Source organism: Microcaecilia unicolor, chromosome 5 (genome assembly GCF_901765095.1).
Source record: "Microcaecilia unicolor chromosome 5, aMicUni1.1, whole genome shotgun sequence".
NCBI classification, from domain to species: Eukaryota; Metazoa; Chordata; class Amphibia; order Gymnophiona; family Siphonopidae; genus Microcaecilia; species Microcaecilia unicolor.
Window position 1 is genome coordinate 46,581,222 of NC_044035.1, and position 12,482 is coordinate 46,593,703.

The following is a 12,482-nucleotide window of genomic DNA, read 5'->3' on the forward strand; positions in this document are numbered from 1 at the left end:
CGCCCAGCTCACACCTTGGCGAATAACACATGGGCGTCTATTTTTTTTGACAATACGGTTCACTCCGCCCCTTCACGGACCCGTTCTCGGAGATAAACGCCCATGGAGATAGGCGTTTCTGGTCGATTATGCCCCTCCATGTGGCCCATCTAGTCTGCTCATCCATGCCATCTATTATCCCTTGCTTTCCCTTAGAGATCCTATATACTTATCCCAAGCTTTTTTGATGTGCCCTGCCTCTAGGTAAAGGGAAAAGAAGAAAACCTATGCACAGATATGTCCAAGGAGAACAGCAAGTGGTCCAAGGAAGAAGGAAACAACCAAGAGTTCACAACCAGACTTTTATTGAAGAATGACCCTACTTGGCCAAATTTTGAAACTAACCTTCATCAGGGGTCATCACAGTCTTCAGTGTTAACAAAACTGGGCACAAGTCCATAAAACAATCTCCTTCTGGTACCAACAATACACTGTGCTGTAGCAGCATATAACCATTATATAACCGTGATATTTTTGGAAGAGTAACAACTGAAAATTGACTCTGATTCTCTGTTTTTGTTGCATTTTTCCTGGCAGTTGGAAATATCCATTGTAAATATCATAGGAACCCTTTTACTAAACTGTGTTAAACATTTACCCTGAGATTCTATATATGGGGCCCAAAACTGTGCACACTCAATTTAATTTAATTTAATTTGAATAACGAGCAAATTAGTACCGATAAGTACTAACAATCAATTATTGGTGTTAATTGGCAACAATTTAGATTTGTGTGTGGAATCTTGATAAGCACTGTTCTGTAAAGATGTACACACAAATCTTTTAGCATGCAACTGAAAATGGGGTGTGGTCATGTGAGGGGCATGGGCAGTTAGGGGCAGTGTTATAGAATTTGGGGGATTCACGTCTAGTTTACACATGAGGATTTACACCAGGTTTCAGTTGGTGTAAGTCCTTATGCCCAAAATTGGGTGCAGATCCCGCGTTAATGTGGTATTCTATAAATAGTACCTAATACGCGTATTTTTTGGTGTCCAAATTTTGGTGCCATTTACTGATAATTCTTAACGTGCGATTCACTGATGGTAACTGCTAGCACACAACTGCATTAAGAGGCTTTGCAGTAATTTTGCAGTTACCACATGGTAACCTGCCTGTTAACTGCTCTTTGTATTGGCGTGCATGTCATCAGCAGGAGATGAGCATGGAAGGCATTTTGTGATTAGCACACTACAAATGCCTCATACTATTTGGCACTTCTGCAGTTAGCGCAGGATCATTTACCATCTCCTAAATAGGAGGCACTAACCCCCAGATTCTCTAAATGACGTGTAAAGTTGTGCATGCACATTTGGCAGTGCAGCCAAATTGTGCAAGCAAATTAATTGGTCAACAAGCCAATTGGCACCAATAATTGGCCACATACAAGCAATTCTCAGCACTAATTGGCACTAATTAGAATTTATGCATGCAACTTTCTAAGCATGGTCCATGTAAATTCTAATGCATGAATCTCAAAGGGGACATGACCATGGGAGGAGCATGGGTGGATCATGGGCGTTCCTAAAGGTTATGTGCATTGTTATAGAATATGCCCGATCTGCTCCAAAGTTAGGCGAGGGCATTTGCAACAGGTTTTAGTTGGCGTTGATGGTCACGTCTAAATTTTAGTCGTGGAAATGGGTGCTACACATATTATGTAAACCATGCTTAACTTTAGACGAGGTTTATAGGCTAGCACTAAGTGTGGTTTTTTTTGGCAACATATATAGAATTCACCCCTAAGTGCTTCCACTCCAACTCTAAGCACAGTAGTGCATGGTATAAGCAAATTAACATGGCACCTGTAACAATGAATGCTGGGAATACCCATAATAGTTGCTACATTAAGGGGCCCTTATACACAGCAACCGCAGAAACACGTTAAAGCATTTTGTGGTATTTTGCCTGTTTGCACACACAAACAATTTTTGAAAATATTTGTGGGAGGATATGTGTCATGGGCAAAGAATGGGCATGGATGCATTAACAAGCTAGCGCGCTGTATTTAACATGCACCACCTGGGTAACGTAGAGGTAACTTGGGAGCACTTAATGTTATCACTATGCAGGTACCATGCACTAGTGACATTAGTATGTGACCTGCAATAAAATATATTTAACCCCCCCCCCCCCCCCCCAAAAAAAAAAAAAAAAAAAAGTGCTGCATTAAATGTGGACATCATTCACGGTAAAATCCCAAGTTACCATGGGCCCAATATTCAGATCATGAGAGGTAGTCGGGCTGCCTCCAGCGGTTGACGCTAAGCCTGGACATTCAATGCAGAGCCGTTTCCATTGACTAGCATTGAATATCTGGGTGTTTTTTGGTTGGTTTAAATTTAACTGGCCCAGCCGAAATTCTGGCTGGTTAAGTTTAAACTGGCCAAAGATATTCCAGCTATTTTGGCGAGCTAATTTGGCCGCTAAACATAGTTGGCGATGTGCTGAATATCAGCAGATAGCCGGTTATATCATGCAATATAACCGGCTATCCATTAAGCGCTAACCAGCAATATTCCTTGGGAGAGAACTAGCTATCTCCTGCTAAATATTGCTGGATAGCCAGTTAAGTACTCTTTAACCAGCTACGAATCGTTCCTGGCCAATTAAATGGTATTAAATATCGGGCAGCATGTGTTAAGCCCAGATTCTAGTGCTTTTTAGTAAAAGAGCTACAATATTTGCAGACACACAATAAAGTCCCCCACTAAGCCGCAATAAATGCTAATTTTACCGCAGTTTAGTAAAAAGGTCCCAGTGCACTCTAGCTTTTCACTGCCACAAAAAGGAACAGAAAACAGGAAACATTATCATACTAATACAAATTTTAATACACATTAAATAAATATTCCAACCATTAATATTAATTTTTACAAATGTCCTGTAAAAAAAACTGAGTGAGAAATATTGCCAGATTCCTGACATTTTGTACAGTGTTTTCATTTTCTTATTATTACTTTTCAAACTATCCTTTAGAAAGAATGCTAAAAGTTTGATGTATTTTGTATCTTCTGTCCTTGAGAGTAGCTTCTAGAGTTCCTTTTTGTCGTAGATTCCCAAGATCAGTAGAGCCACATTCTTATGTCACCCATTAAAAAAACCTGTAAACCAGTAAACTCCATATTTCCAGTTAGTGGTATAGTAGCCTTTGGAAGGGACCAAATGTATGACTCAAAACTCCCCTAACAAAACCCTCCAGTTCAAAATGGATTTATATACAAAAGTAGAAAGAAAGAAAAGCAACTAGGATGGGGTCCTTTATTTGCTTTATGGCACCTTGTGATTTTTACTTTTTTTATTTGTTGTTATTATTGTTCTTTTTGGTTAAGTGTTTTTTTAATTCATTTTTAAGTAGCACTTTTGGTCCTAAGTTTTATTTTTCTTTATTTTCTCTGCTACAAATAAAATGAAATATCTAATTTCTAAATGAAGAGTGTAGTTCACTTCTATGTACAATTCATTCTTTAAAAAAAACAAAAAAATGTCTCATTGGAATACAAAAATAAAGCATCTTTTTGTAAAAAAAAAAAAAAAAAAATTATAAACACCAAGTTCATGATTTCTTCTTCTTCTTTCTTGCTTTTTTGTTTGTTTGTTTTATAATATTTTATAGAAAAATCTCTGCTAGAAGTCCACAGGAAGTAAAAGGGGGAAGAACACAGGCCAGGACCCAGTTTCTACCGCTGGCTTGAGTATCGAGTTCTTTTACTTCTCCTATTAAAAGGATAGTTAATAAACTCAAAACGTCTGTGAGGCTCAGTGGTCTGATGACCCTTAGGCAGCCTTTTCATGAAGTGGACTTCTCTTTGGTGTTGCCTGGTCTTGGAGCCTTTTCTAGGGCGACCTTTCCTGGTGAAAGCCATGTACCATCCTTCGTATTTGGCATTCTGCAATGCAGTGTAGTTGTTCTCTAGCACTATCTCTGTGAAAACGCAGTCTTTGCCTCTTCCGTTATTCTATCAAAGGGAACAGAACAAACAAATATTTCTATAAGCTCAGTTTATATATTTTATATACTATTATACTATGAATATAATGAGCATGTACCTTATACAACCTTTCAAGAACAGTCTAGCCATATTGATGCTAATTCCGTAAGTGGCTGCCTAGATTTAGGCGACAAGAATATATAAATGCTGGTATTTTAGTCATCTAAGTGCATATATTATCACAAAAGCATGCCAATTACCATTTTTTGTAGCATATGCTTCTGTAAAATAGCACCTAGATGTGATGTCATGTACTTTGCAGGTGATCATCGCCAGAGAATGTGGTAAAAGCAGTTAGCTTAGCAAGGTTTAAAAAAGGTTTGGATAATTTCCTAAAAGAAATGTCCATATGCCATTATTAAGATGGACTTGGGAAAATCCACTGCTTATTTCTAGGATACGCAGCATAAAATCTGTTTTACTGTTCTGGGATCTTGCCAGGCACTTGTGACTTGACTGGGCTTGATGGACCTTCGGTCTGTCACAGTATGGCAACACTTATGTTCTGATGATGTTTGAGCAAATCATAGGTGAGGCATACATTTCCGCACATAGATTATAAAATGCTGTAATCTACATAGGTTCTTTCATAATCTAGATGCTAGCATTTACACCAATTCTATGACTAGTATAAGTGCATGCACCTAAAATATAGGCACACTAGTAAAAGAAGCCCGTTTCAGAGCAAATGAAACGGGCGCTAGCAAGGTTTTCGTCGCCAACACCCCCCTCCCTCCCTGGCCAACCCCTTCGTTGTTCTGCCATTGCTCCGCCCCCAACGTCATGACGTTTGATGCGAGGGCGGTGCCCAGAGTGATTTCCCACCCCCCCGCCTCCCTCCCTGCCAACCCCTTCGTTGTTCTGCCATTGCTCCGCCCTCGAGGGCGGGGCCCGGAGCGATTTCCCACACCCCCCCCGCCTCCCTGCCTCCCTCCCTGCCAACCCCTTCGTTGTTCTGCCATTGCTCTGCCCTCGAGGGCGGGGCCCGGAGCGATTTTGGTGGCTTCACCACCACGAACCTTCGAACCTTTTTGAAGGAAGTCAGAGCTTGGCTTCACTGATGTCAGTGTCCTCAGAACGTTAAGGGTGAGTTTTATTATAGTAGATATTTCACCTGTTATGCCAGTATTCTGTAAAGAAAAGTAGGCGCCTGATTTTCTTTTTAGAACAGGCTACATATAGGCACAATCTTGGAGCCTAAAAATAAGCACCTCTTTCTAGAATTAATGTTTCTCCCACGCCATAAAAATGCCCCCAAGAATTCTTCCTCTAGAAGGCTAAAAGTACAGGTGCTGTGGAAAATCATCAGAACGAGTGCAGTTTGACCTCAAGTGGAGGGGAAAAATCTCATAGACAATGAATTAAGGTGCCTTTTTATTATTTATTTAGATTTATTTACTGACTTTTTGAAGGAATTCACTCAAGGCAGTGTACAGTAAGAATAAATCAAACATGAACAATAGACAATACAAAGTATGGCATAGTACACTACTTACAATGTCAACACAATATTGACATGAAATCACATGATAAATATTTCATAATGAATAAAGGACCATGAAGTGACTAATCTAAAATGATTTGTCTCAACACTGGCACTTTAATTGTCAGAGATGCCATAACACAGCAGAAAGAAATTGCAGAGTCATTATAGCAAAACTGTCAGTCATTTATCAGACAGACCTAAATCACTGATTTTAACTAAAGTGCACTGAAATCTGGGTTTAATGTGCTCTAATGTGGGACTTTTCCACACGTTAAAGGTGTGACTCATTAACAGCGAGCAAACATTTTGCACATGCCTCCTAATTGTGCGCCTTTCGCAGCTTTGCACCTTGGAATATTGCACATTACTCTCTACAATACGCATAACTGGATATTTATTTATTTATTTATTAGGATTTATGTCCCACCTTATGCGCATTAACGTCCAATTAGTGCTGATAGTGGCTTGTTAGTGGCCAATTATGAGTGCTGATTGGCTTGTTAACTAATTAACTTCTGTGTGCGCACAGATTTCTGCATGCATTTTTGGACGCCGTTTAGAGAATTTAGGGGTAAGCTCACAACATTTTTTTGGACTTTTGTTTTTTTTGCAGATCATGTGCTAATGTTTCTGTTAGTGCACAGTATCTGCCAAGAGTTAACACGGGAGCACTTCCCACCTATCATTTATGAGGTGATAAGCACTCCTGCATGCACTTTGTTTTAACCAGTTAGTGAGCGCTAATCATAATACGCTAGCTAGTTAATGGTTCCATGCCCAGTTTCTGCTAATGACATGCCCCCCTCTGAAACATATTTGTTACAAATATATCAGGGGTGAACTGACCATTCGGGCAACCGGGCAGTACCGAGGGCCCAGAGGCTCTTCTCGATGCCCACCGCACACTACAGCCCTCCCCAGTCCTACCTTTAAAGGCATGCCGCTGGTGATCTAGTGGCCTCTGCGAGGGGGAACATGTACAGCCCGTTGTGGTGCTGCTATTCCCCCTACCCGGCACCGTCGTATTTTTAAAATGGCAGCCGAGACTGCCTGCAGAAGTCTCGTGAGACTGTCAAGACCTGCACATACATGTGCACCCGCCAATTACTGGAGTCTCTGACATGTCTAAGTGACACAAAAGTCTAGGCGCCGGTTTATAGAACTTCCCTGAAAGTATTCAGTGCATGTGCCACACTAGTCTCCTGTTCTCTTCGGAAGCCTTGTTAACTCTAGTCTATCGGGGGATATATTTATATATTTACTTCACCATTCTTGATATACTGCAAGGAGGGCAGCTATGTAGTTCACAACGGCTAAAACTCAGAAAAAAAAAAAAAGAGAAAATGAAAGAGAGGTACATGGGTTAGGAGGAGGACACACCAAAGCCCTTAGTGAAGAGGTGAGTCTTGAGGAGAGATTTAAATTTGAGAAGAGAGGACTCAGAGCAGAGCTGTACAGGGAGGGAATTCCAAAGAGAGGGACAAGGTATCTAAAGGAGGTTTTTGTGGGAAATGTACAAACAAAGAGCTTGAGGTGATGGGAGCCCAAGTAAAGTTGAAGACAAAGAGCGGAGCGCATGAGCAGCGACATAAGAAATCAAAAGATTGCTCACGTAGGCAGCAGCTGAAGGAGAGCAGCCTTTGAAAACAAAAAGAATTTTGAATTGAATATCTTCCCTTCTGGATCCCCTTTTCTGTCACTTCCCACTGTATAGGAAATAGAGTTTAATCACAGAAGGTAGGCACAGAGTGGGCGTTTTTTGCACTAATCAGCGCAGCTACTGCGCGATGAGTAGTGCAAGATTAGCACATAAGCCTTTACTGCCTACATAATAGGTGTTGGCAATGGCTCATGTGCTAAGTTTTAATAATGGCTGTGCACTAATAGCAACATTAGTGCATGGCCATTAATTGGAAAAACGGAAAATCAGCCATTATCTGAACGTGGTAGAAATGGCCTTAGCCAGAAGCATAGCCAGGTTTTGATGTCAGGGTGAGGAGACCTTTTGTAAAATAGATGTTAGTGTGAAGCTGAAGGGCTGATCCGCATAGGCACCATTTTATTCAAAATCCGTATTGGGGAGCAGCCGCTCTCCTTGCACACCACCTAGTTACGCCTCTGGCCTTAGCGTGCGGGAAAGACTAGTGTAAGGGCACGCTAAGTCCACTTGTAAAAGGACCCCTGAGTTCTCCACCCTCAGACTGTTCAAGAAATTCCCCCTCAGTAAATGTACTGTGGGCCCAATATTTCAAGGACTTATGCTCTTAACTTTGGGGTTCTTTCACTAAAAACCATGTTAAGCGCTAATGCGCATTTGTGCTCGATAACCATGTGATATTTATTTATTTATTTTTGGAGGGGTATGTCAAGGGTGGAAATGCTATTCAGCTAGCTCACTAACATTAACATAAACTAATGGAATAATGATGACTTAACCTGGGAACCCTTAGTGCCTACTAAATAAGAGGCTGTAAGGGCTCCCACGTTAATTTTTTTTCAATGGCCGTGTGCTTATGTCCAGAAAAACAAATAATTGAAAAAAGACTGAATTTACAGCTATGTTAGAAATGGGCTTAGAGGGAAAATCTACATATGGTGCCTTAAAAACTGGCACCGTAAAACCATACGGTTAGCTTGATTCTATAAACTACATCTAAAGTTAGGCGTGCTTTATAAAATATGCTCATGTGCCATTCTTGTGCCTAAAATTTAGGTGCACCCATTTAGGCCACCTAAAACCAGGCTTAAATACCTACGCCTAAAATTAGGATTTCAATAATAGTGTGCATAGTTGTTTGAAACACTGACAACCCGCCCATTCCACGCCTATGGCCATGCCCCTTTTTGACTGTGCGCATTAGAATTTACACGTACCGCATAATAGAATATCAGGCTCATTTTCGTAAGAGAAGGACGTCCATCTTTCGACATAAAACGGAAGATGGACGTCCTTCTCCCAGAGACGTCCAAATCGGTATAATCGAAACCCGATTTTGGACGTCTCCAACTGCAGTCCGTCACAAGGACGTCCAAATTTCAAGGGGGTGTGTCAGAGGCATAGCGAAGGCGGGACTTGGGCGTGCCTAACACTTGGACGTCTTTGACCCATAATCGAAAAAAGCAAGGACGTCCTTGATGAACACTTGGACGTTTTCACCCAGACGTGTTTTGTTTTACGAATAAGGCACTTAAAGGTGCCTAAAATGACCAGATGACCTCCCGTTACTCCCCCAGTGGTCACTAACCCCCTCCCACCATCAAAACACATCTTTAAAAATATTTCGTGCCAGCCTCTATGCCAGCCTCAGATGTCATACTCAGGTCCATAACAGCGCATGTAGGTCCCTGAAGCCAGCCATTTCGTGAGCACTGTAGTGCACTTCAGACAGGCGGACCCAGGCACATACCTCCCCTACCTGTTACATTTGTGGAGGAAACAGCGAGCTCTCCAAAACCCACCACAAACCCACTGTACCCATATATAGGTGCCCCCTTTCACCCATAAGGGCTATGGAATGGTAGTGGTGTACAGTTGTGGGTAGTGGGGGGGGTTTTTTGGGGGGGGCTCAGCCCACAAGGTAAGGGAGCTATGTTCCTGGGAGCAATTTATGAAGTCCACTGCAGTACCCCCTAGAGTGCCCGGTTGGTGTCCTGGCATGTCAGGGGGACCAGTGCACTACAAATGCTGGCTCCTCCCACATCCAAATGGCTTGCATTTGGACGTTTATGACATGGACGTCTTTGGTTTCAAAAATCGCCGAAAGTCAGAAACGTCTATGTCCAAGGACATCCAAATCTAGGGACATTGAAATTTAAGGATTTGGACGACTCTGATGGTATTTTCGAAACGAAAGATGGACGTCCATCTTTTTTCGAAAATAAGGGCTTCCCCTGCCCCTGGATTTCAACGTTTTGCAAAGACGTCCAAATCGCAACTTGGATGTTTCTTTCGAAAATGCCCCTCCACACCAAGAAAGTTGTGTGTGTAAATTCAAATTAAAACCAATTAGTGCCGCTAATTGCTTGTTAACATCCAATTATCGGTGCTTGATTGGGTTGTTAATCAATTAAGTTGTGCACGCAGTTTGGCCATGTGGCCAAATCAGTGCGTACAACTTAAGGCACCATATATACAATTTGGGGGTTAGTGCACAGGAGAGTACCGCGTTAGGATATGCTAAGCTCATTTTCTAGCACAGCTTAGTATAAGAACCATTTTAAGAGTTATGGTCCTAACCTGGCCTCTTTGAAAATTTACTAGGACTGAGTGCCTAAATTTATACTTAACAATTTTACTAAATTTCTGAATTTAGGAGGACAACAATTGTGTGGCAATAGGAGTGGATTTAAGATACGGGGGAAAAGGTTAAAAGCTTTGCACTGATTTTTTGCACTAGGCTCATAAATAAGGCTAATAAATCTAGGCAAATGATTGGCAGGCCTAAATTTATAAGCTTCCCAACTCCCAATAATAAATAGGCAAATAAACTTACTATAAAGTGTCGATAACAATGTGCGTTGTAAGTCTTTCTGTATTTTTTCACTGTCTTCAATTGATTAACTTTTTCTGAGGAGGAGGGAAAGACTTCAGAAGCTCAGCAACTGAATTCAAACACTGACAGAGCTGAGCACTGCCATGGCTTCTGCTAAGTTGATATTTTTAGCTGCTTCCACAACTATTCTCTTCCCTGACATGCCTTCCCCCCCCCTCAAAAAAAATTGTAAAAGTAGATACTGTGCACGTAGGGCTAGATTCTACATATGGCGCCTGAAAATTCCGAGCGGAAAAAAAAATACGCCTAGGCTTATTCTGTAAAGTGTGCCTAAATTTTATAGAACAGGCTTAAATTTCTGTGCAGTGTACAAAATAATGCTGAGAGCGCCTCTCCACATGACCAAATGTAGTCGTAGCAATTTATACCATGTTTTACTTGGAGTAAATCCTGGTGCCTAAATTAGGCCATGCCCCCTTTTTAACTACGCAACTTAGAATTTAGGGGCTTCACATTGCAGAATACAGTTAGGGCCCTGTTTACTAAGCCACACTACGGGCATACTAGCTTTTTTAGTGCATGCTAATGATTAGCACGTGCTAAACACTAAGTCGCCCATATGAGCAACTCTAGCATTTAGCGCGTGCTAATTTTAGTGCATGCTAAAAATGCTAGCGCACCTTAGTAAACAGGGATCAGAGAGGGGCACAATCGAATGGCGCCGGCCAAATAGATGGCCGGCCATAAGTACATAAGTACATAAGTAGTGCCATACTGGGAAAGACCAAAGGTCCATCTAGCCCAGCATCCTGTCACCGACAGTGGCCAATCCAGGTCAAGGGCACCTGGCACGCTCCCCAAACGTAAAAACATTCCAGACAAGTTATACCTAAAAATGCGGAATTTTTCCAAGTCCATTTAATAGCGGTCTATGGACTTGTCCTTTAGGAATCTATCTAACCCCTTTTTAAACTCCGTCAAGCTAACCGCCCGTACCATGTTCTCCGGCAACGAATTCCAGAGTCTAATTACACGTTGGGTGAAGAAAAATTTTCTCCGATTCATTTTAAATTTACCACACTGTAGCTTCAACTCATGCCCTCTAGTCCTAGTATTTTTGGATAGCGTGAACAGTCGCTTCACATCCACCCGATCCATTCCACTCATTATTTTATACACTTCTATCATATCTCCCCTCAGCCGTCTCTTCTCCAAGCTGAAAAGCCCTAGCCTTCTCAGCCTCTCTTCATAGGAAAGTCGTCCCATCCCCACTATCATTTTCGTTGCCCTTCGCTGTACCTTTTCCAATTCTACTATATCTTTTTTGAGATACGGAGACCAGTACTGAACACAATACTCCAGGTGCGGTCGCACCATGGAGCGATACAACGGCATTATAACATCCGCACACCTGGACTCCATACCCTTCCTAATAACACCCAACATTCTATTCGCTTTCCTAGCCGCAGCAGCACACTGAGCAGAAGGTTTCAGCGTATCATCGACGACGACACCCAGATCCCTTTCTTGATCCGTAACTCCTAACGTGGAACCTTGCAAGACGTAGCTATAATTCGGGTTCCTCTTACCCACATGCATCACTTTGCACTTGTCAACATTGAACTTCATCTGCCACTTGCACGCCCATTCTCCCAGTCTCGCAAGGTCCTCCTGTAATCGTTCACATTCCTCCTGCGACTTGACGACCCTGAATAATTTTGTGTCATCGGCGAATTTAATTACCTCGCTAGTTACTCCCATCTCTAGGTCATTTATAAATACATTAAAAAGCAACGGACCCAGCACAGACCCCTGCGGGACCCCACTAACTACCCTCCTCCACTGAGAATACTGGCCACGCAATCCTACTCTCTGCTTCCTATCTTTCAACCAGTTCTTAATCCATAATAATACCCTACCTCCGATTCCATGACTCTGCAATTTCTTCAGGAGTCTTTCGTGCGGCACTTTGTCAAACGCCTTCTGAAAATCCAGATATACAATATCAACCGGCTCCCCATTGTCCACATGTTTGCTTACCCCCTCAAAAAAATGCATTAGATTGGTGAGGCAAGACTTCCCTTCACTAAATCCGTGCTGACTGTCTCATCAGTCCATGTTTTTGTATATGCTCTGCAATTTTATTCTTAATAATAGCCTCCACCATCTTGCCCGGCACCGACGTCAGACTCACCGGTCTATAATTTCCCGGATCTCCTCTGGAACCCTTCTTAAAAATCGGAGTAACATTGGCTACCCTCCAGTCTTCCGGTATTACACTCGATTTTAGGGACAGATTGCATATTTCTAACAGTAGCTCCGCAAGTTCATTTTTTAGTTCTATTAATACTCTGGGATGAATACCATCAGGTCCCGGTGATTTACTACTCTTCAGCTTGCTGAACTGACCCATTACATCCTCCAAGGTTACAGAGAATTTGTTTAGTTTCTCCGACTCCCCCGCTTCAAATA

The 12,482-nt window shown here is 42.0% G+C and overlaps 1 protein-coding gene across 1 annotated transcript in view; it reads right to left on the reverse strand.

Annotated features, from left to right (window-relative positions):
- Positions 1-3,719: 3,719 nt before the first annotated feature.
- Positions 3,720-12,482, reverse strand: part of FGF8 (fibroblast growth factor 8) — a 69,907-nt gene continuing 61,144 nt past the window's right edge. Inside the window, 1 exon segment of the mRNA XM_030204785.1 lies at positions 3,720-3,998. Coding sequence (XP_030060645.1) covers positions 3,720-3,998 — 279 coding nt within the window.